Genomic DNA, 23,364 nt, shown 5'->3' with positions numbered 1-23,364 from the left:
TATGTGGTGTCACATCTTTTCCTTGATCGAGTGATGTTTCTGAGACATTTGATTGTGTTGTTATTATCTGAAAAAAATAAGTATGAAGAAAACAAAATTAAACTAACAAAATCATCCTGTCATGGTGCAGTTTGTGATGCAGTCTATCTTAACTTCACCTTTAAATGTGTCTGAAAAACACTTACAACAGCAACATCTAGCAAACTCTTTAACAAACCACGAGCTCTCTCAATCAACTGCAAAAATAAAATAACAATGAAATTAGTACAGAAGAATATCAACTTTTATGACAATTGAAAGTGATGAATAAGAAACCACAATTAAAAAAAAAAAGCAATGCTACCGTATAACTATGACATACAAAAGAATAGAGGAAAAAAAAGCACTTACATCATCTGAAAATTGATGTTGTAATTGTACGGTATTATTATGAAGAAGACTATACAAAAGTCTTATGGCACGAAGATTTTTATGAGCTTCCTCAAATTCCATCTATTACTCTATATTCTTCCTACAATCACATAACTATCAAAGCACCAAACTTGAAAAAGGGAAGATTGAATAAGAATTGAGGAAGAAGCATAACAAGGTATGTTGAGAGTAAGTTATCATGAGAGGAGTTATGAGTAAGAAGTAACCTCTAACAGACCAATTACAGTTATATCCCCTTCTCTCTATAAATGTGAGATGGAAATCATATTTGATATTTTGATTTTTGTCTTTGCTTGTTTGAGAAAAAAAAAACATACGAATACATTTTTTTTTTATTTTTTTAGAACATCTTATATCTAACTAAATAACTAATTGATAAACATATTTTATATAAAAAATAAATAATAGTTTACATTCTCTATTAATTATATTGTATTATTTATCTTTTAGGATAATTATGATAGTGAAAAACAATATCCCACAATAATAATAATAATAATAATAATAATAATAATAATAATAATAATAATAATAATAAAAAGTAGTGTTATACTATTATAATAATAATAATTATTTTTACATTATCATAATAAAAAAGGATTTAATTCGACTAACTTCAAAACTAAGCACATAATATTTTATAGATATAATTGAAATTCGACATCTCTAACATAGCTTATTTATCTAAACTCTAATATTTCATGTTAATTAACATCTCTAACATTACTTGTGTACTTTGATTTTAATAATAATAATAATAATAATAATAATAATAATAATAATAATAATAATAATAATAATAATAATAATAATAATAATATTATTATTATTATTATTATTATTATTATTATTATTATTATTATTTAAAAACATGTGTCAGGATGGCCGAGTGGTCTAAGGCGCCAGACTCAAGTTCTGGTCTTCGAAAGAGGGCGTGGGTTCCCACTTTTGACACTTCTAACTTAATATCTGCAATCTCTAAAAGTAATCCCACTTTTGACACTTCTAACTTAATATCTGCAATCTCTAAAAGTGAATATGAGAAAATTATGACATTTGAGTTATAGTTTGTTGGTAAATTTTTTTTAATCTCCTTTTTATTTGTAAACATATATATAATTTTATCATAATAAAAATGCTATAAAATCTAAGTAAGTTCATAGATATTTGAAATTAGTTTTAAGTAAATATCTGGATAGAAAATGAGAATGAAACAAGTAACACTATGAATTTATATGAAATATGTAAAAATATTTGTAAATAATATAATACTTACTAATATATTTTAAAAATTTAACCAAATAATTTTCGTTGAAAAAAGTTAAGCTAAATAATTTAGAATTTAGCTTATTTTAAAGTTGTGCTATATTTGCTTAAAACCCTACTGCTATATTAACATAATTATTCAAATTTATAAATATTTAAATTTTTAAATATAAAAATATATATAAATCAACATAGTCGTGTATGGTCATCGATAAAAATTACAAATAATTTTTTTTAATTGAATTGTTATTTTTGATGGACTCCATACATCACTATGAATCAAGTGAAAAGGTTTAGATGCATAATAAGACCGAGAGTAATAAAGAACTCTACGATTCTTTGAACGAATACAACTTTCACATTTAAGTAAGGAAGAACCAATATTCTTAAATAAACTTGAAAACAAATATTTGAGATATGAAAAACTAGGGTGTCCTAGTCTTTTATGCCAGAGCATTATTTGATCTTTTATAGATATAGAACTTATACCACTAAATCCTTGAGCTATTTTATCCTCCAAAATATCCTCAAAATGATAAAGTCCATCCATCATCTTATCACTTCCAATCATCTTTCCCGAGATCCGGTCTTGAAAAATACTATGAGTGTCAAAAAATGTCACAGCACAATTGGAATCCTTACAGATTTTACTAATAGAGAGAAGATTACAAGAAAATTTTGGTACATGTAGGACATTTCTTAGGTCAATATTTTTGGACAAATTAATTGTACCTTTTCCAGCAATAGATGAAAAACTACCATCAGCAACTCTAATTTTCTCATTTTCAAAGCAAGGAGAATAAGTTTTAAATAAAGGAGAGAGGCTGGTCATATGGTCAAATGCACTTGAATTGACAATCCATGGTGCATTCAAGTTTGAGGTGCAGTTAAGGGGCATACGAATTCTAAAATTACCTGTTTGAGTCAAAGAACCACTAGGAGTACTAGACACAAAACTGAAATTTAACATCCTTATGAACTGCTAAACCTGTTCCTTACTCAATGATAATTTTTCAGCCTTATGAGCAGTTGTGGTAGAATGTATTTTGGGACCATATTTGCTGTCTTTAAGATGTGCTGATTTTCCATGAATCTTTTAGCAGATTTTTCGGGTGTGACGAGGTTTATTGCAGTGGTCACGCCAAAGATTGGAAGTGTGCTTCTGATTTGATGAACTTTTAAGTGCAACATGTGCCACTAAGAATGTATTAGACTCTAAAGAAGCATGTTCAGTCTTACCTTTTCCCATCATCACAACTCTACGAGTTTTCTCTTTTTTAACTTCAGCAAATACTTCTCCAATTGAGGGTAGGATTGCTCTTCCAATAATTCTGCCACGAACTTCATCTAGCTCCACGTTGAGGCCTACAAGAAATTGGAATATCCTCTCTTCTTCCACTGTTTGTTGGTGGTGTTTGGCATCAGCGGCTGAATTCCACTTATAGTTATTGAAGTGGTCAAGATCCTACCACACCCGCTTCAATGTGTGAAAATATTTGGTGACATTGTCACTCCCTTGTTGAATTTCTCTAGCTTTTAAAGTAAGTTTCTAAATCTAGAATTTATTCCCAAGATTAGAGTACATCTTCTTGACACTATCCCACAATTCTTTGGCAATGGTATAGTACATGTAGTTACTACTAATATCCTCCTCCGTTAAGTTCGCCAGCCATGTCATCACCATGGAAATTTCGGTAACCTACACATTATATTGTGGGTCAGTGATGTTAGGCTGGTTTTGCTCACCGGTGAGATATCCAATCTTCCCTCTTCCTCGAATATACATCTGAACTGATTGAGACCACCTAATGTAGTTTTGACCCATTGAGTCGAAATGAGGTGATCTGAACTAAATGGGAGTCACCACTAACTAGTACCCATTGCTCAGATTTTAAATCTAATGGAGTAGGAGTGATGTTTTTCTTCTGTTCAGGATTAATGACTGAGCTGTCAGCCATAACTATAAATCAGAGGCACAGTACAGAGATCCTGCTCTAATACCAAGTTAAAGTATTTGAATATATTATTCTATCAAATGTACAGGGAATCATCCTCTTTGTAGAGGAATTACAGAAACTAGAATGAGACCCGCATCGTGCGAGGCGGTAAATTAATGATAGTATATACTAAATATTAAAAATTGCTATATTTTGTAGAATTAAATTAAATATGTGTAAACTAAAGTTAAACTTGAAAGGTATTTTATTTAAAATAATTTGTAGTACAAAAGATTTGGATGTTAGAGTTGTACAAAGTGACATTTTTATTTGGCGATTTGATTTTTGCATTTGTTTTAATGGATGGACTTAGTCTTCTTATATGGCGCTCGTCCTCCTTTTTCTTTATTGGTTGTTGTTAGAGTTGTTGCTTTCTTCTTTCTGTCGTAGGTTTTTGTGAAGGCATGTTATTTATGAATTATTGAGTTGTATGCACTTTCTATTGTGTTGTTTATTCCATCTTTGCATGTATGTCTTCTCTTAATGGGTATGTGATCTCCGTATGATGATATTAGTGTTGGCAAAGTTGGTTCCTATAATCAATAAATAATTTAAATTATAAATAAAAATGATGTCTTAAATTAGTGATTTTTTTAGTATTACCTGTTTTATTTGTTATAATGAGTGTTGAGTTTCAGTATTTTTTATTGGAACAAATATTTTGGTAACAATATATTGTTGACAACCTTCTTTAAGATTAAAATCATTTACTTTGACTTCAAATATAAGTGTGAGGTTGCACAAATTTTTTAATTGGGGTGGTGCTTCAATATCATTACTTTTCTGGAGTGTCATTAGATTTGAATCAGTTGTGCAGAATAATTTTTTTTTTTGCCATCAAATAGTACAAAAATTGTTGTAGCACTTTGATCTAAAATAAATATTGGATTAATAATTAATAATTTAATAGATGAGATTATGAAAAGTATATAGAGTTACCTTATTGTTAGATATTGTGGTGTTTTACATGTGCCATGAATGTAGTTGTCTCATTTTCATCTAATATAATCATTTTTAAGCAAAGAGGCTCCTATTCATTTGGTGTTAATATTTTATATAGACGAACTACGCAAACTTTGATAAACCAATTATCTGTTTGTTTGGTGATATTGTCCAAAAAATGATGCTCCATTGAGTAAGTTTGAGATGTTGTGTAGATCGAAAATAAATTTTTTGTACTAAATTTGATGTTATTTGAAGGAATAGTGATAAGAGACTCAAATAACATGGAATTTGAATATTTGTAACGTAAAATTTATTATAATTAATAATATTATTATGACATTTTTAATATGGATGTTTATTACATTTAATGAGTTATTTATAGAAATTAATTATTAGAGTTATAAATTTATTGTATTGTTTATAACGGTAAGATATAATAAATATAGGAATATGAATTCAATGTTTTTAGTTTTTTTTGTATATTTTTTTTGTTGATTTAAAAATAATAGTTGATTGGCAAAAATTGAGTGGTTGATTCTTAAATTTTGCTAAGTAAGTAATGTTACTAATATAACATTAGTAGGAGAAGAAACATGTCTTAAAAGTAATGTGGATAAACTTATCTATCTACTTTTATATATTACAAATAGATAAATAGAAATAACTAGAAAATAAGAAAGAAAGAAAAAATACTAACCTAAAATAAAAGAAAAATTTCTAATAAAAAAATCTCTAAAATTAAGCTAAATTAAAAAAAATTATAATTAATTTTATTTAATAAAATATTTATGAAAAGAATTAGAAATCTGATTTTGATTTGATCTAGTCAATAAATAATTTATTATAGTTAGTTTATAGACAGATAATAGTGTGAAGTGTCCTATCAAAACATCCAACTTGTATGTGAAATCAGAGTTCAGACTTTAACTTTCTGTTAAATTTTTCTCCAAGCTTTGACCATTCAGCTCTGATATTTGTCTGAATTTTCCTTGCCAATTCCTTCTCATCTTTCAACCATGACACTTGCTCCTTCAATTCATCCCTTTGATTTTTTAATATCTTTGCTTCCCCAAAGATTTCTCTCTTTCTATAAGTAACCATCTTCCTTGCTGATTCAGAAGCAGATATGCTAGCTTTAATGGCATGTATTTGTTCTTCAAGCTCCTTCTTTCTCTCCTCCAAATATTCCAACTCATTTCTCAACTCATTTTCTAAGCACACGACTTCTCTAAAATGCGCCTTGTTAGCTTCAAGACTCTCTTCTAGTTCATCAACTTTCAACAGCTTAGCTGTGGCAGCCTCTATTTTCTTGCTCTCATTGGTGTAATCCAAACTCCAATGGTTGAAGTGCCTTGAAACTTCTATAACCAATGATCTTAATTCCAATGAAATCCCATCTCCTGGAGGTAAATTTGTGAGGTACTCTAAGGTAGCTTTCATGGCATTGTACTCATCCGGGCCCAAAAGAAGAGAAAAGTCTCTAGTGAGAAAGTCTTGTAGTGTCTTTAATGCATTTTGTGTCGCTTCACTTGGCACTCTGTTGGCAAATTTGGAAACATCAATGGTGGTGTTGGAGAGACGAAGAACAGAAGTCTCAGCTTCTAGAGATGCATAAAATGCTTCCATTTCTACATCATCTACAGTTGGTATCTCTACAAAACTTTTGACTTGGGATCTCGGTTGAACTTTTTCTGCATGATCAACAACTATTGTATTTGATCCATAATCTACTACTGCATGAGAAAGTTAAAAAGGAATTGGTAAAACAATCAATGGATAGGAGTTATGGTAGATTATTGGTATATAAATCTAATGCAAATATGAACTAGTTTTCATATCTCTAAAAGGCAAGCTTCCCAAGACATACGAAAATATCATTACTTATTCACACATTGCATATTTGTGATGAATTCAGGCTTACCTTTGACAGTATCAATGACCTCAAGACACACAGGAGCAATTGGATCTTCAGTAACACTTTCCAATGGTTGCATATGCATTAAAATCTTCTTGTCACTCTGATCAATGTCATTGTGGGATGCAGTTTCACTATTTTCTTTTCCTTTACTTCTTTCCCCCCATTCCTCTTCTTGTCTACTGATCGTGTCACAACTTTCCGTGTTTTCAAAATCACAGCAGTTATCATTCAAATTCTTGGAGAAATCTTGTACTGATTTTGTGCTTTCTTCACTGGTAGCATTCGAATCAGCCTCGATCTCCTCAGAGTATGTGTTTGAATCTAAATCAAGTTCAGGGTCTGTGAATAGTATATTCTCCATGTTAACTTCTTGTTTGCATATATGAACTCCACACCAGCTCACACTCATATTTGATGATCCACTTATTTTCTCACATGAAATCTCAAGCTGATTCCAGTCATCTACTAGATATGAATCAAGACTGTGCCACTGGATGGTTGGATGCGTTCGTAAGTCATATATCCACACATGATCTGTGACCATTTTTGAGAAGCATTGTGGCATTTCCATTTCATAAATGTCTTCACCATTTATAGAGAACTGGACTTCACAATTTAAAGTATCCTCTGTTGCACCACCCTCTACTTCAATAACAAAGCAAAAAATAAGCACAGGAAATTTTTGGTGTGCCCAAAACGTCAGATATTCTCCTTTGGCACAGTAATCAAACCATTCTGGAACTCTTCTTCCAGGCACCATAACCTGTAACTCACAAGCCTCAAAGATTTCCTACAACAGAGGGGGAAAAAACACAAAAGAAAGTGTAAATGGGTGACAACAGAAAAGAAAATGTAAAAGATTTAATAAAGTGGAAAACCTGGCTCAATAATAAGTTTGATGACCTTGGACTCAATGATGTGCAATTTCTTGCATTAATGTATTGTATATTGGGAGGAATGCTAGGGATTTCTTGGAGTAGGTTGCAGCTGTCCAAGTGAAGTAGTTCCAAGCTTTGAATTTCTTGAATGCAACTTGGAAGAGTTACAAAATAGTTTCCTGAAAGGACTAATAAAGATAGTTTTGGGAAACAATAGAAAATTGTGGGAAGATCTTCATCTCTAAGGCCACAGTTCTCGAGATTAAGAGACTTCACATTATCAAAGGTAGGACTAGACTTTCCTGATTCTCTCAATTTCATCAAGAAGCTTCGTAATTGGGGACATCCTTCGATATCAAGGTTCCTAAGATTTTGCAACATATCAAAGCTTTCTGGCAGTTCCTTGAGACTCAAGCAAGATGTCATGCTAAATTCTTGAAGCCCAACAAGGTTTCCAATGGAAGGAGGCAATTGTTCAATACCAGTTCCTTCTATAGAAATGGACATCAGATTGTCCATTTTTCCCAAAATAGATGGGAAACTTTGGAGACTTGAGCACCAATTAAGGATAAGACTTTGCAGTGATGTCATCTTGATCGAAGATGGAAAAACCTTAAGCTTGGTGCATCCATAGGCCCTCAACTCAACAAGCTTCTCAAGGAATCCAACAGAGTCATGAACCTCTGCCAAATTTGTACAGTAATCAAGATTTAGTTCTGTTAAATTTGGGACTCCGGAAAAGTCAGGTAGTTTTGTTAAAACTTCGCAGTAACTCAAATCCAAAGATGTCAGTGTGTCCAAATGCTGCAAAGCGAAATAAATAAATTAGAATGCAACTTCAAGTTCTATGCTCAGAGAGAAAGAAACATAGGAAAACTCGAGTGAAGAAACCTCACCTTGAATGGCTCTTGCATTGCGAAACGGCTGCGCGACAAGTTGAGCACAGCAAGTTTCTTTGGAAGGAAACTAGATGGGAAAGATGATGAAGGATACTCCATCCAATCAAGCAGCCTTAAATTGTTTGGAAGATCTTGAGGGCTTCCAAAAAATTGTCCATTTCGAACTATGAGAATTTTAAGATTTTTCATTTTTTTGAAGGAATCATTCTTCAAGTGTACCATGTATTGATCTGGAAGGTCCACCATCATGCCTTGAATTCTGTAAGTCCCCTTTTGTATCAAAGCACAAGTAAGCTAGTTTTAGAATAATGAATCTGAGAATTATGTTAGTAAATTCTTTCAAACAAAAGAATATGAATAGCGTCACATAGATGGCCCTTACCGTGCTTTCAGTAAGTATTTCAATAACATCTTCATGATACCATATTCTACTTCGCTTACCGGGCTCCAAAGGCGAATCTTCTCTTACAATCTCTCTACCCATGTCTTGAATCAGATCATGCATTCTCAATCTGTTGTACTCATCAATACTTACTAAAGATCTATCAATAAGTACACCAATACCGAATTTCGGATGGAAACCACATGCTTTTAGTGTCTTTTCAACATATTCCATTGTCTCCCCTTTGAAGAAACATGCTATATCCAGAAAAATTTCTTTCTCATTCTCCTCAAGATTATCATAGGTTACTCTAAGTACATTTTGAACCTCTTTATTAGGAATCTTTTCATATTTTTCTAGTGCAGATGTCCACTCATCCACAGTTTTTCCAATCAAATTTGAGCCCATTACTTTCAGTGCCAGCGGAAGCCCCTCGGCATGGAGCACAACACGGTTTGAAATCTCCATATAACCTGCCTCAGGTTCTTTTCTTTTGAAAGCATTCCAAATGAACAGCTCAAAAGCTTCTCCATGATTTAGTTTCTTTACTTCATATGTTTTATCAACCTGATGAGCAGCTAGCAAATGCTTATCTCTTGTTGTTATAATTATTACACTGCCAAAACCGAACCAATCTCGTCCTCCAGCTAATGCTTGTAGCTGCTCCAATTTGTCAACATCATCAAGAATCAAAAGAACTTTCTTGCAGCATAATCTTTTCTTTATAATAGGAATTCCTTTATAAATATTTCCCAACTTAATGTTCTTGTCCCCAACTATATCGAACAGAAGTGATTCTTGAAGTTGTACTAAACCTTGACGTTGATTTGAACTTTCTCTTATGTCAGCAAGGAAACTTGCAGCTTCAAACTGATCTGCAATCAAGTTGTACAAAGCTCGTGCAATCGTTGTTTTACCTATACCTCCAAGTCCATAGATTCCGATCACACGAATATCTTCACCAGGTCCAATTTGCAGCAGAGTTTTCACTTCTGATATTCGAGTTTCTAGTCCAACAGGGTATTCAGCTATGTGCAAAGGGGTTTGATTGATTTTCTTTGAGACCTCCTCAGCAATCTTTTCAATAAGCTCATACTCATACCTGCCAAGTCACAAGTTCCCCTATAACTACATAGTAAATGTCTCATGTTTTATTTTGTTCACCACGATATTAAATTGAAAGCTAAGCATGTACCATTTTAGACAAATTTACTTCCTTCAAAACATGTTATTTTGTTCATCCACTAATAATTGTCACTTGGATAAAATTGGTAAATCAAAACATTAGCGAGTTTGGTCCAGATTTCATTGATTCATGATATGGCAAAAAGCAAATGCATTCAGAGAAAGGAAAAACTGGGGAAGAAACATAGTTTACATACCCGTTTTTAAAGCTCCAACCAGACAAATTAGCTGCTTCAAACAAGGCCTGCTTCCATTTCTGCAACTTCTCCTCATTACCCTTGTATCTGACTTCATGGGCAGACATTGCTCTGCCGAAACTGTCTTTCTGATACCGCACCATGGAAGCATCGACATTGAAGAAAACCGGAAAAACCAATTGCCCCCTTGTTTTCATGCACTCAAGAATCTTAACAAGCTCATCAAGACACCATTTGGAAGATGCATAGTTTTGAGAGAACACAATGATGGAAATCCTTGACTCTTCAATAGCTCTAAGAAGAGCTGGGGAAATCTCTTCCCCTCTCCTAAGCTTATCATCATCTATGAAAACATTGATACCCTTTTTGTGTAAACTGTGGTAAAGTGAGCCTGTGAAACTCCTCCTTGTGTCTTCACCCCTGAAACTCAAGAATACATCATAGGACCATCCACGGCCATAGGATGAAGTCCCTCCATACAGCATCATGGCCACAAGTTAGAACCAAAAGTGATGCTTATTGCAAAAGAAAAAAGAAATGATAAATTATCTATCAACAACCGGAAAGTAACAGTAGAAACAAGCAACAATAGGCTATGAATTGATTAACCGAACAGACTTCAACAATGATAGTTATCATCAGATGTTGAAGCTCTCAAGTTACTATTGACTTTGTTGAGGAACCAAAGTTGTGGATAGAGACTTAAAGCATGGTCACATGCCTAACGCGTTATATATCTTTAGTCAACGAATAAACAAATAGTAGGACCACTCACTAAGCCATTGTTTGAATTTGTGGCCTAAAAGGAACAGCTCTTCGGCTATTCCAATGTTCCATTTATTTTATTTGTTTTCTTGTATGAAGAAACTCTAATATTCATGTATTATTTAGCTTTCACATCACAAGTAATATTCTATTTTCAGTTACATCACATCGTTCCACCATTGTGTTTGGAATAAAACTTTAAAGAGGTGACCATCTATATATCCATTTCAGGTGCGAATTTAATTAATTAATACATAAGACACTATAAAAAATTAATTACTACATAATGCATAATATATGGACTATGAGAACTGCTTATATATTTCTTTAAAACAATATGCTATCAAATGGAGAAATATATTTAAAGTTTAAACCCAAAATGGAGGAATATACAAAACTATGATCCTTTCCTTTGCCTTCAATGCAGTGATGGTGTAAATTGACTGACTCTAAATGATTCCTAAGATTAACTTACCCCTAAAAAGCAGACAAGTGTTGCTTCATTAACTAACATAAAGCTGTAATATTTCCTTGTTCCTAGATGGCTAGATCCAATCTTCAACAAAACTTGTGCTTTGAAGGACTCGTTTTGCAAGCTTTGACCATTCAGCTTCAATATTAGTTTCTGTTACAAATGCCCATTCTGTCCCAGCTTTCAACCTTGGCAGCTTATTCCTCAAACCATCGCATTTACTTCTCAGCAGTTTTCCATTCTCAAACACTTCTCTCTTTCTCTTAGCAACTTTGTCCCTCCTCTTAGTAAATTCTGCAATCTCAGCTTTCATTGTTTTGATTTGATCTTCAAGCTCTCTCTTCTTTTGCTCCAAAGTGGCCAACTTAGTGCACAAAGCCTTCTCATCCGTCACTATTTCCTTGAATTTTCTTACATTAGCTTCGAGACCCTGGTTTGCTTTCTCTGCTTTCGAAATGCTTTTGTCCACTGACTTGATTTTATTGTTGGCATTGTCATAGTCCAAACTCCAGTGACCAAAACTTTTTGAAAGTTGCTGTAATATTGCCATTGTTCTTGAAGAAACTCTTTCACCCCGTCGCAAATTGAGCAGGTGTTTGAGAGTGTCTCTCATCAGTCCATGAGTTGCAGGGTGATGCAAAAGAGAGAATTTTTTACTCACAAGGTCTCGCAGAAGCTGCCATGCTTTCAGGGTTTTTTTACTTGGCCTAGTTCTAGGAGGTTCACGTAGATGTGACAAAGGAGTGGTTTCTGCTTCAATGGAAGCATAAAATGCTTCCATATCTTCCTTCTTGGCAGTCCCAACCATATTCAGTCCAATCCTTTTCAAGAAATTGAATGCACATATTAGGAAAATGCCTTTATCGTTGACTATAAGCATGAGTAATTATCTCAGGACAAAAATGCAAAGACATGATTGAATTCTCCATATTAACACTTACCCATCCATCAAGGTTAGTAACTCTACCTCTTTCTATTTGTGAGAATCATGAATTTCAAGATCCTTCTAATGTACCCTAGAAACTATATTAAAACTTACAAAATAAGCAAAACTCTTTCATCTTGTCACCCTAGATATTGTCCTCAAATACTTATGTTGAAACAGGACACAAATACAAAAGAGAAAAGTGTTTCAAGCTAGAAAAACGTAGATGATAGTGTTTCCCATGGCCAAACATAGCCTTAGTGGTTTTAACATCAATTACAATTACATGTATGTCACTAGTCATAGTAGGATTATAAGCATCTTCATTGTTATTGAAAAACCAAATGATTAAATAAGCAAGTAATGCATGTATCGAGATAATAAAATGGCATGTTACCTGATGATATATCTAGCGATTCAAGAGGATCGAAATTCAGAAGCATAAAATTAGAATATCAAGCTATAGTATAAAACAAAGAAACTTTTAGGGTATTTTATCTAGCTATTAACATACAAAACTTGTGAAAGGAAGAAACTTGAAAAGATTAACTGCCTTTTAAAAAATAGAAGTAGAGGGTGAGATGGCTTACCTTACCTGCTAACAAAGAAGAACAATAGCTTTGTTTGTTCCGAAAATTTTTGGCCAGTGCATCGAGTACAATCTTTAGAATATCTTAGTGAAGGGTTTTTATGCTACACTGTAACGCACAGCAATTAATTTAAACTTTAAAATTTTGTTAGAGGTTTCAGGGAGTTTGTGGTTAGGGGTGGAAAAATGTCATGTCTGTCAAGGGCTTGCAGTTTGGCTGTGTTTAGTCTGATTTGACTTGGCTTATTATAAAATAGGCCCAAACCAGCTCTTATAAAAATCTTAATATGCTAATAAGTCAGACTTAAGTTTACTAATTAAATATATAAATACTTTTGTATATTTTACATATTTGTTAAATTTAAAAATTTTTATAAATATTAAATATGACATATTACATATAAATATTTTTATTTTTATAAAAAAAATTTATCAGATTTTTAACAAGTTTCAAGCCATATTAGATTAAATAACAGGTTAAATTTAGTACTTTAAAAAAAGCCTATAGCAAAATACAAACCAAACTCAAACCAATTAACTATATGACAAGTCAGGTTTATTAAGAGTAAAGCCTGACATGATGCTAGATGGTTATAGTGCTAATAAAAGCAGAGTTATTGAAGGTCATTTTATTTATATTTTTTGTTTTCTTGTATGAAGGAACTCTAATAGTCGCGCATTTAGCTTTTTACATCACAAGTAGTATTCTATTTTCAGTTACATCATACATGATACATAATATATGGACTAATAGATTGAAAGCTGAAACTCACAGGCTTTATTGACCATGAGTACTGATATTTTCATTCTTATATATTTCTTTAAAAAAATATATTATCAAATGGAGAAATATTCTTTGCGTTCAAGTTTCAATGCAATGGTGTCTCTAAAATGACTCCTAAGGTTATCTTACCCCTAAAAAGAAGACAAGTATTGCTTCATTGGCTAACACAAAGGTGCAATATTTCCATGTTCCTGGCTGTATGGCTAGATCCAATCTTCAACAAAACTTGTGCTTTCAAGGACTTGTTTTCCAAGCTTTGACCATTCAGCTTCAATATTAGCTTCTGTTACCTTTGTCAATTCTTTCTCAGCTTTCAACCTTGGCACTTGATTCTTCAAACCATCCCTTTCACTTAGCACTTTTCCACTCTTAAGCACTACTCGCTTTCTCTTAGCAAGAGTGTCCCTCTCAGCTTTTACTGCATTGATTTGCTCTTCAAGCTCTCTCTTCTTTTGCTCCAAAGTGGCCAACTTAGTGCACAGAGCCTTCTCATCCGTCACTATTTCCTTGACCTCTCTAATGAGATCCTCTTTTGCTTTCTCGTCCGGTGACTTGATTTTTAGAATGACATTGTCATAGTCCAAACTCCACTGAGCAAAACTTTTTGAAAGTTGCTGTAATATTGACATTGTTCTCAAAGATACTCCTTCTTCCGGTGGCAAATTGAGGAGGTGTTTTAAAGCATCTCTCATCAGTCCATGACGTGCAGGGTGATACACAATAGAGAAGTTTCTCCTCACAAGGTCTCTTAGAATCTTCCAAGCTTTCAGGGTTTTTTCACTTGGCCTAGTTCTGAGATATTCATGTAGATGTAACAAAGGAGCGTTTTCTGCTTCAATGGAAGCATTGTTTTCTTCATTCTTGGCACTCTCAACCATATTCAGAGCAATCCTTTTTAAGAAATTGAATGCACATATTAGGAAAATGCTTTTATCATTCACTACATGCATGAGTAATTATGGGTAAATTGTGTTAAAAATGCTATGTGCATATGAAAAATCAGCCACCGTGTAATTGTGTATAAACACATGTAATATTTAACTCGTTTTTCAATATGTATTTTGTATTTCAACATTCTATACAAGTAGCTAATTTTTTATGTACATGTAAGAAGCATGGTTGATCGTATATACCCTTCAACATTGTTTGGCAATTATCCATGACAAAAATACAACGGCATCATGATACAATTTTGTTCAGAGATAGAAACAAAAATAAGCAAAATGTCTCAGTATAAAATTAGAATATGAAGCTATAGTATAAAACAAAGAAACTTCCAATAACAGGGAATTTTATCAAGCAAGTAAGATGCAAAAATCTTGTGAAAGGAAGAAACCTGAAAATCAAAAGATCAACCTCCTTTTGAAAAATGGAAATAGACTTTGAGATACTGAGATGGCTTACTTAGGTGCTAACAAGGAAGAATTATAGCTTTGTTTGTTAGAGAAAATTTCTGGCCAATTCACAGAGCACAATCTTAAGGGTATGGTACTGAAAAAAAGTGAACGGTTTTATACTGTATACTGTAAAGCACAGCAATTTTGTGAGTGTTTTCCTAAAAAAAATAAATAAACAATTTATGTGTGATATGACCCGGAAGAACGGTTACGAGTTATAGCTCGGTAATGCGCCCATGATCTTAACCGAGCATTTGTAATAATCGGCATTTATTTTGGCCAGACGTTTATTTCCATAACGCCAGACAAACAGTTAATGCTTTCCCCGACGTTACGGCTACGGAAAATAATCGGCTCTATCCGAGCGAGTATAAAAACAAGAGGAGCAGGAATAAAAAGGTAATCTATCTTTCTGAGAAAAACCTCCATACATATATTCTACTACTGACTTGAGCGTCGGAGTGCCTTTGTAGGTACCCACCTCCCCGGTTCTTTCCTCGACGGTGTGATTCGTATCAAGCCTTGGAGGCCGACCTACCTTCTAAGGAAGACGACCCATACCTCGGCTCATCTCGGTAAGAACATTGGCGCCCACCGTGGGGCAGAAGCTTAAAGATATCATCTGCTGAAGGCCCTAAAGTACTCTAGCATTTGAACATGGCTGATGTTCCTTCCCCCACCACCCTCGAACTCATGAGGATGGTGACCGAGCTTCAACAGGCGAACCAACGGATGGCGGAGGAGAATCAAAGGATGCAAAATCAAATCGCGCAGCTGGTTAACGCCCGAATAGAGCACAACAACGACCATCAAGAAAACGACGAGCGACGGTCGAATCCGACTCATGTCTCGGAAACACCTCAGAGTAATGAGGGAGGAGGCAACAACAACGAGGAAGGTCAACCTGATGACGAAGAGGAACAATGAGACAACTCTGCCGGACCATTTACGGCCGATATAATGAATTTTCAATTGCCAAGGCAATTCACCCTGCCGACGACCCTGACACCATACGATGGACTAGGAGACCCGAAGCAGCACGTCAAAAAATTCCGATCTATTATGATCGTCAACGGTGCATCCGACCCAATTTTATGTCGCTGTTTTCCGTCATTTTTAGATGGTCCTGCACTTGACTGGTTTTGCTCTTTGCCTGCAGATTCTATATCGCGATTCCAGGAGCTGGCGAGGCAATTTGAAGATCATTTTGCCGCATCAGCAATCTACTTGCACGATTCGGACTATTTGACAACCATTAAACAGGGGCCGCAAGAAAGCTTGAAGGATTACATCACGCGATTCACCAAGGTCGCCATGAGAATTCCCGATCTCCACCCAGAGGTTCACCTTCATGTCATTAAGAGCGGCCTCCGCCCCGGCAAGTTTCAAGAAACTATCGCCGTAGCAAAGCCTAAAACCTTGGCTGAATTTCGGGAGAAGGCTAAAGGTCAGATTGATGTTGAAGAGCTCAGGCAAGCACGAAAGACAGAAAGATCGCCTGCAAGCAAGGATGACGATAAATCCCAAGATAACAAGAAAGCATTCAAGCCAGTCCCTCGTTATGACTCATACACCCAGTTCAACGCAAAAAGGGATGATATCATCAAGGAGATACTAAACTCTAAATTAATAAGGCCTCCTCGAAAAGCTGACAACTATCCGGAATCAAAGGGAGTTGACAAATCAAAATACTGCACTTTCCACCAAAAGCACGGACACACAACCGATGAATGCGTTATTGCTAAGGATCTCCTAGAACGACTGGCAAGACAAGGACATCTCGACAAGTTCATTACAGGACACATGCAGAGAAACACCATCCCAACACCTGATACATCAGCAGCAGGCACATCCTCGAAAGGAAAGGAGAAAGCTCCGGCACAACCTAGAGGGGTAATAAATTGCATTTCAAGAGGTTATGCTGGAGGTGGACACACAAGCTCAGCCAGAAAACGAACTTATCGGGCCATGTTAGCAGTAACAGACGCTCCCAGCAATCCTCGGCCGACGATAAACACCCCAGAAGTGGTCTTCAAATCAACCGACTTAAATGGTGTTGACGCCAATCTAGATGACCCTGTCGTCATTTCTATTCAGTTAGGAGATCTGATAGTACGAAAAGTTTTACTCGACCCAGGAAGCAGTGCGGATGTTTTATTTTTCACCACCTTCGAAAAAATGAAGCTGAGCAACAATATTCTGCAACCGTATCTTGGAGACCTGGTCGGATTCTCAGGAGAACGAGTTCCTGTGCTCGGATCGGTGTGGTTACAGACCACACTCGGATAACGTCGTGGCTACAGTCCATGGTGACCTCCAGGAAGCTCGGCGATGCTACAACACCAGCTTAAAGCCCATCAAAAAGACCGGACAACCACAAGTCAACTCCATCAAATCAGAAAATATAGTATTGGCTGAACTCGACCCTCGGGCCGATTTTGAAGATCGGCCTATGCCAAATGAGGAATTGACAAAGATCTCTCTAACTGGTGATCCGATGCAATTCACTTTTGTGGGCACCTCAATGACTGACGAAGAAAGGAAAAGCCTTGAAAGCTTCCTGCGACAAAACGTCGACTTATTTGCATGGACCTCCGCTGATATGCCTGGAATAGATCCGTCTGTTATAACACACAAGTTGAATATCAATCCAGCAGCTCGGCCGGTCTCCCAGAAAAAGAGAAACCTCGGCACTGAAAAAAGACAAGCATCAATAGCCGAGGTAAAAAAGCTAATCGACGCCAAATTCATCAGAGAAATTAGGTTCACAACGTGGCTAGCCAACGTTGTTATGGTAAGAAAAAACAATGGTAAGTGGCGCATGTGCGTCGATTTTACTGACTTAAATAGAGCATGCCCTAAAGATGCTTATCCCTTACCTTGCATTGATACTCTGGTTGATAATTCTTGCGGTTACGGTACTTTAAGCTTCATGGACGCTTATTCTGGTTATAACCAGATTCTAATGCATCCAACAGATCAAGAAAAAACAGCTTTCATAACCGAGGCTGGTAATTACTGCTATAATGTTATGCCTTTTGGTCTAAAGAATGCAGGTGCAACATATCAACGCCTTATGAACAAGATCTTCGAGCAGCAAATAGGCCGGAATATAGAAGTTTACGTTGATGATATGGTTGCCAAAACAAAGCTCGGCGACCCCCATATCCAGGACCTGGCCGAGATCTTCGAACAAATCCGACGATACAGGATGCGATTAAATCCAGAAAAGTGTGCCTTCGGGGTACAAGGAGGAAAATTCCTCGGGTTCATCCTCACCAGCAGGGGTATTGAGGCAAACCCGGAGAAATGTCAAGCAATACTTGACATGAAGAGTCCAACGACAATAAAGGAAGTTCAAAGACTAACGGGACGGTTAGCGGCCTTATCCAGATTCTTACCATGTTTAGCACCCAAATCCTTAAATTTCTTTCAATGTTTAAGGAAGAGTACAAAGCATTTTGAATGGAATCAACAGTGTGAAATGGCTTTCACAAATCTAAAGGAAATCCTCTCAAAGCCTCCTATTCTACAAAAACCAAAGCTCGGTGAGCCATTGTATATATATATCTGTCTATTACTGATATGACAATTAGTTCTGCTCTTGTGATAGAAACAGATAAGAACCAACAGCCAGTATATTTTGTGAGCAAGTCATTACAGAATGCCGAACTTCGCTACCCGATGTTGGAAAAAGTAGCCATGGCCTTAGTTTTTTCCTCCAGACGTCTCCGACCATATTTCCAAAGTCACACAATCATTGTCAAGACCGGACAACCTCTACGGCAGATCCTTTCGAAGCCCGAGCTAGCAGGAAGGCTGATCAAATGGGCCATTGAGCTCTCGGAATTCGACATCCAATATCAACCGCGAGGATCAATCAAGTCCCAACACTTAGTGGATTTTGTTGCCGAACTCACAGAGCCATGTTCAACCACATCTAACCCGGAATGGTCCTTATTTGTAGATGGTGCTTCGAACCCTCACGGGGCCGGCGCTGGAATGTTACTCGAGAACTCGGAGGGCATAGCTCTCGAGCATTCTCTCAGATTTTCATTCAAGGCCAGCAACAACCAGGCCGAGTATGAAGCCCTCATAGCCGGGCTCAGGTTAGCTGCCGATTTACGTGTTGATAATTTAAAAGTTTATTGTGATTCATTGTTAGTAGTTCAGCAAGTGAACCACAGTTTTCAAACAAAGGACCCGATTTTATTAAAATATTTGGACATCGTACAACAATTATTACACAATTTTTCTAAAATCGAGATTATTCATATACCTAGAGAGCAAAATCACAGAGCTGATGTCCTGTCAAAATTAGCAACAACACAAGCCCACACTGCCACCCTTTTACAGTCAATCCTAGACAAACCCAGCACTGAGACATTCAACATATTAAACATAGTCAATAAAGACAGTTGGCAACACCCTTACATTCAATATCTCCGTTTTGGGTTCATTCCCGAGGAAATTGAGGATAAGAGCAAATTTCGGCGACAAGCCACGTTTTTTACTTTGTTAAATAACACTTTGTATAGGCGAGGTTACTCTCGACCTCTATTAAAATGTTTGGACAGGTGGGAAGCCGACCTTGTTTTGTCCGAGGCCCACGAGGGCATTTGCGGAATACATTCTGGGGCTCGAAGCCTCGCCCAGAAGATACTTCGGGCCGGCTTTTATTGGCCAACAATATGGGAAGATAGCAAACATAAAGTTCGAAGCTGTGACAATTGTCAGAAGCATTCGCCGATCATCAATATGCCCGCAGAGCATCTTCACAACTCGGTGGTAAGCTGGCCATTTGATAGATGGGGAATCGATATCCTCGGGCCATTCCCCATCGCCCCGAGACAGGTAAAATATTTGGTAGTTGCAATCGATTATTTTTCAAAATGGATTGAGGCACAACCTCTGGCAAGGATCACATCCACACAGATGATAAGCTTTGTTTGGAAAAGCATAATTTGCAGATTTGGTATCCCAGGTCACATTGTAACCGACAATGGTCGGCAGTTCATTGACCAAAATTTCAAGACTTTTTTGCAGAATTTGAAAATAAAGCAACACTTCGCCTCAGTGGAACATCCACAGTCAAACGGACTAGCAGAAGCCGCTAACAAAGTGATCCTACAGGCGCTGCGTAAAAAGCTTGACAATGCCAAGGGATTGTGGGCCGAGCTCGTTCCCGAAGTATTATGGGCCTATAATACCACGGCTCATTCGGTGACCAAAGAAACCCCATTTCGTTTGGTCTATGGATCAGAAGCGATGATTCCTATAGAGGTGTCCCAAGGCTCAATAAGAACATTGGCCGAGCAACATGATCAAGCTCGGCAGGCAGAGCTCGACCTGATCGAAGAAATTAGAGAAACAGCAGCTGTTAGGCACCGCGCATTACAACAACAACTCAGCCGACGATATGCACGGAAGGTAATCCCAAGGTCCTTCAACATTGGTGATCTAGTACTCAGAAAAATAGAGCAAGCTCGCCGACCTCCTTCCCATGGAAAACTCGCAGCAACTTGGGAAGGTCCATATAGAATACATGAAGTCTTGGGCAAAGGAGCTTATAGGCTGGAAGAGATAGACGGAACCAAGCTTCCTAACACATGGAACATCAACTCTTTGAAGCAATACTACAGCTAATAAAGCAGCATGCCAGTACTCTTTTTCCTACCACAAGAATTTTTTCCCAAAAGGGTTTTTGCTTGTGGAGGTTTTAATGAGGCTGGCTTACCTAAACAACATTGTACAGGTACTGCTTTTAATGAAAACCAACTTTTTCTCATTTATGCATATTTAAACTCCCTCATGAAAGGGCCTGTTCTATGCAACTTAATGGATTAATCAGTAATATAAAAACAAAAAAGTCGCATTATAATACGAATGCGCAAATTCAGATAATTATCACTGTCATATAAGCCAAAACAGAGGCTACGAAGTACATGATTAGGAAAACGAAACCCCTAATCTAAACAGTTTTTTCCAAAAAATAGAACAAAAGATCAGTCCAAACAACAGGGTATAAACCCTTCAAAACACAGTAACAAAAGGCTACCTACGCCAATACATTAGTCAACCAGATTATCGTCTTCTTCCTCGGCAGCTTCTTCATCATCAACAAGCTTGCCGTCACGAACTATTTTGCTGGGATCCATGGCAGCAAAATCTCTATCCGGAACAAGAAACCTCGCCTGAATTACCGCCCGCTGAAACCCCTCTGTGAAAGCATCCAGAATATCCGATTCTCGGCTACTCTCGATCTCTTTCATTTTGGCCGAAACTTCGATAACCTGTTCACTTAAACTTGACAAGTCATCTTCCTTCTTTTTAAGCAAATCAGAAATCCTCTCATGACATTCCTTCTCCACCTTCAACTCGGCTTCAACGTCAGACATTTTCTTCTTTAAATCGGTCAAACTTGTCTCTTTTAACGCTAACTGATCCTTTAACTCGGAAACTTGGGAAGCCTCGCTAAGGGCCTTCCTATGCCTTTTCTCTTGGCTACGACCAATACTAGCCAATCGGAAACCCAATACCTAACAAATAAAGATTAGTAAATCTCTGATCAGGCATTTTATTTAAAAAAAAAAAACACAAAGAAAGTAATGAACCTGTAAAAACTGGTCGACCCCTATATCCCCAACCTCTTCCACCCGTTTAATATCTGTCATAGCCTGAACCACCTCGTCGGCAACGACGCTAAAAGGAAACTTCTTACTCCACACTGAAGAACCCTCCTCGTTTTCCTCAAAAGCATGTAATCTCTCCTGCTTTGTTAAAAAACTAGCTAAATCTTCCAGTCGCACGTTTTCATCCTTACCTTGCGCCTCATCTGGCAAGGACAATTCCGACTTTCTTTTTTTGAAAACAATAGCCTTTTTCCTCGGTGGGGGCTGATTTACTTCGGCACCACCATCCGCCTTGTCCGCGTTCGACGAGGACCCCTCTAAATTCTTAATTTTAAACCGGGACCTCAAGCTAGATGCCGTTACCCCAGGAAAGCTACCAGCTGCAACACAAAAACAGAATTAACCAGCAAATCAAAAGTATTAAGGATCGGAATATGTCAACAAACTTTCCTTACCAAAATACTTTATCACAGCAGACTTATCCTCTTCCCAGCAAAGCAAATCAGAAACAGATATTAAACCACCCCTACCAACCATTTCAAGCAGAAATGAAATAATGCATTCATTTCGACTGTTAATGAATTCGACACCCAGTATGTGTTGCGGATGGCAACACCAATACATAGGGAATTTTTCCCCTAAATTCTCATCAAGATAAAACGGAAATTCATCATCAACAGATTTCACCTTCAGAAACATTTCTTTAAAGTCTTTAAAGGATGATTTATAAAGTTTGAAAATGCAAAAACCAGGAGTACTATTCAGGTTGATCCACAAACCCTTCCACACCCCTTTGGCTTGGAACAAGGAAAAAAACAATTCCACTTCTGCCTCAATCTCAAGAAAATTCATTAAAGCTTGAAAACATCTGATAAAAGCCCAGCCATTCGGGTGTACTTGGGAAGGGGCGCAGTTCATTTGCCTCAACACATTACATTCAAAGCTAGTAAAGGGAAGTTTTACGCGCAGTTCCTCGATGACACAACTATACATATAAAAACTTTGAAAATCATTTTTTCTGTGGAAAACACGATCAGAACGGCTGCACGGCAGTAGTTCCAACCGAAAGCCGCTCCTCGCAACCCTACCCAAGTTCACCCTGCTCACACTCTCAGTATCCGAAAACAACGAAGCCCGAATATGAACATCTTTATCAACCCAGTTGTAATCCTCATCGTTACCAATTTGAGGTAACAATTTTTTCTTAGCCTCACTCATTCTCAAGAAAAACCAAAAAACAAACACTAGCAGATGGAAGAAACAAAGAAGATTTACTGACCTCTTGCACTCATGTCTCTGTGAAAACTGCTACCCCCCACTTAAACACGCTATGCAGAAGTTTGGTTTTGAACCCAAGCCACTAATTTAATAAACCTTTCAGTTCCATAACTTAATCTGAGCCATTCATTTAATGTCACTTATAACGGTTAAAAGGGATCATTGGAAGTTGAACCAAGTCACAATGATGACAACGCACAACACCCAATTAAATAAAATTTTCCAAAACTTAACTATAAAGTGTAAAAACGGAGTGATCCGAGTTGACCTGGGGGCTCCGTATACCGATCTATAACTCGACAAAAGCTCAACCCGTCTCCTCAAGGACAGGCCAAGCTTGGGGGCTGTGATATGACCCGGAAGAACGGTTACGAGTTATAGCTCGGTAACGCGCCCATGATCTTAACCGAGCATTTGTAATAA

General features: G+C 36.6%; 3 protein-coding genes across 6 annotated transcripts; 1 reads left to right on the top strand and 2 right to left on the bottom strand.

Annotated features, from left to right (window-relative positions):
• Positions 1–5,388: 5,388 nt before the first annotated feature.
• LOC130980138 (TMV resistance protein N-like) lies at positions 5,389–10,996 on the bottom strand. 2 transcript variants are annotated; one of them, XM_057903778.1, is made up of 6 exons: positions 10,100–10,996; positions 8,718–9,819; positions 8,333–8,605; positions 7,437–8,240; positions 6,562–7,348; positions 5,389–6,373 (listed from the first exon to the last, which is right to left on the bottom strand). In XM_057903778.1, the coding sequence occupies exons 1-6, from the start codon at positions 10,585–10,587 to the stop codon at positions 5,550–5,552; spliced, it is 4,278 nt and encodes a 1,425-aa protein (XP_057759761.1). In that variant the 5' UTR covers positions 10,588–10,996; the 3' UTR covers positions 5,389–5,549. The 2 variants fall into 2 exon arrangements, with proteins under 2 accessions (XP_057759761.1, XP_057759762.1); XM_057903779.1 differs by having other exon boundaries at positions 5,389–6,370.
• Positions 10,997–11,202: 206 nt separating this feature from the next.
• LOC130980142 (uncharacterized) lies at positions 11,203–13,015 on the bottom strand. Of its 3 annotated transcripts, none has more exons than XM_057903783.1 (2): positions 12,852–13,015; positions 11,203–12,157 (listed from the first exon to the last, which is right to left on the bottom strand). In XM_057903783.1, exon 2 carries the CDS (start codon positions 12,142–12,144, stop codon positions 11,410–11,412), a length of 735 nt encoding a protein of 244 aa, XP_057759766.1. In that variant the 5' UTR covers positions 12,145–12,157; positions 12,852–13,015; the 3' UTR covers positions 11,203–11,409. The 3 variants fall into 3 exon arrangements, with proteins under 3 accessions (XP_057759766.1, XP_057759767.1, XP_057759768.1); XM_057903784.1 differs by having other exon boundaries at positions 12,857–13,015; XM_057903785.1 differs by lacking the exon at positions 12,852–13,015 and adding an exon at positions 12,659–12,825.
• A 2,976-nt stretch (positions 13,016–15,991) lies between these two features.
• LOC130981160 (uncharacterized) lies at positions 15,992–17,320 on the top strand. Its single transcript, XM_057904779.1, has one exon. The coding sequence runs from the start codon at positions 15,992–15,994 to the stop codon at positions 17,318–17,320; it is 1,329 nt and encodes a 442-aa protein (XP_057760762.1).
• The last annotated feature ends 6,044 nt before the right edge of the window (positions 17,321–23,364 follow it).

The sequence above is a fragment of the Arachis stenosperma genome, chromosome 5, assembly GCF_014773155.1.
Source record: "Arachis stenosperma cultivar V10309 chromosome 5, arast.V10309.gnm1.PFL2, whole genome shotgun sequence".
Lineage (NCBI taxonomy): Eukaryota > Viridiplantae > Streptophyta > Magnoliopsida > Fabales > Fabaceae > Arachis > Arachis stenosperma.
This window is presented reverse-complemented; position numbering and strand designations above follow the sequence as displayed.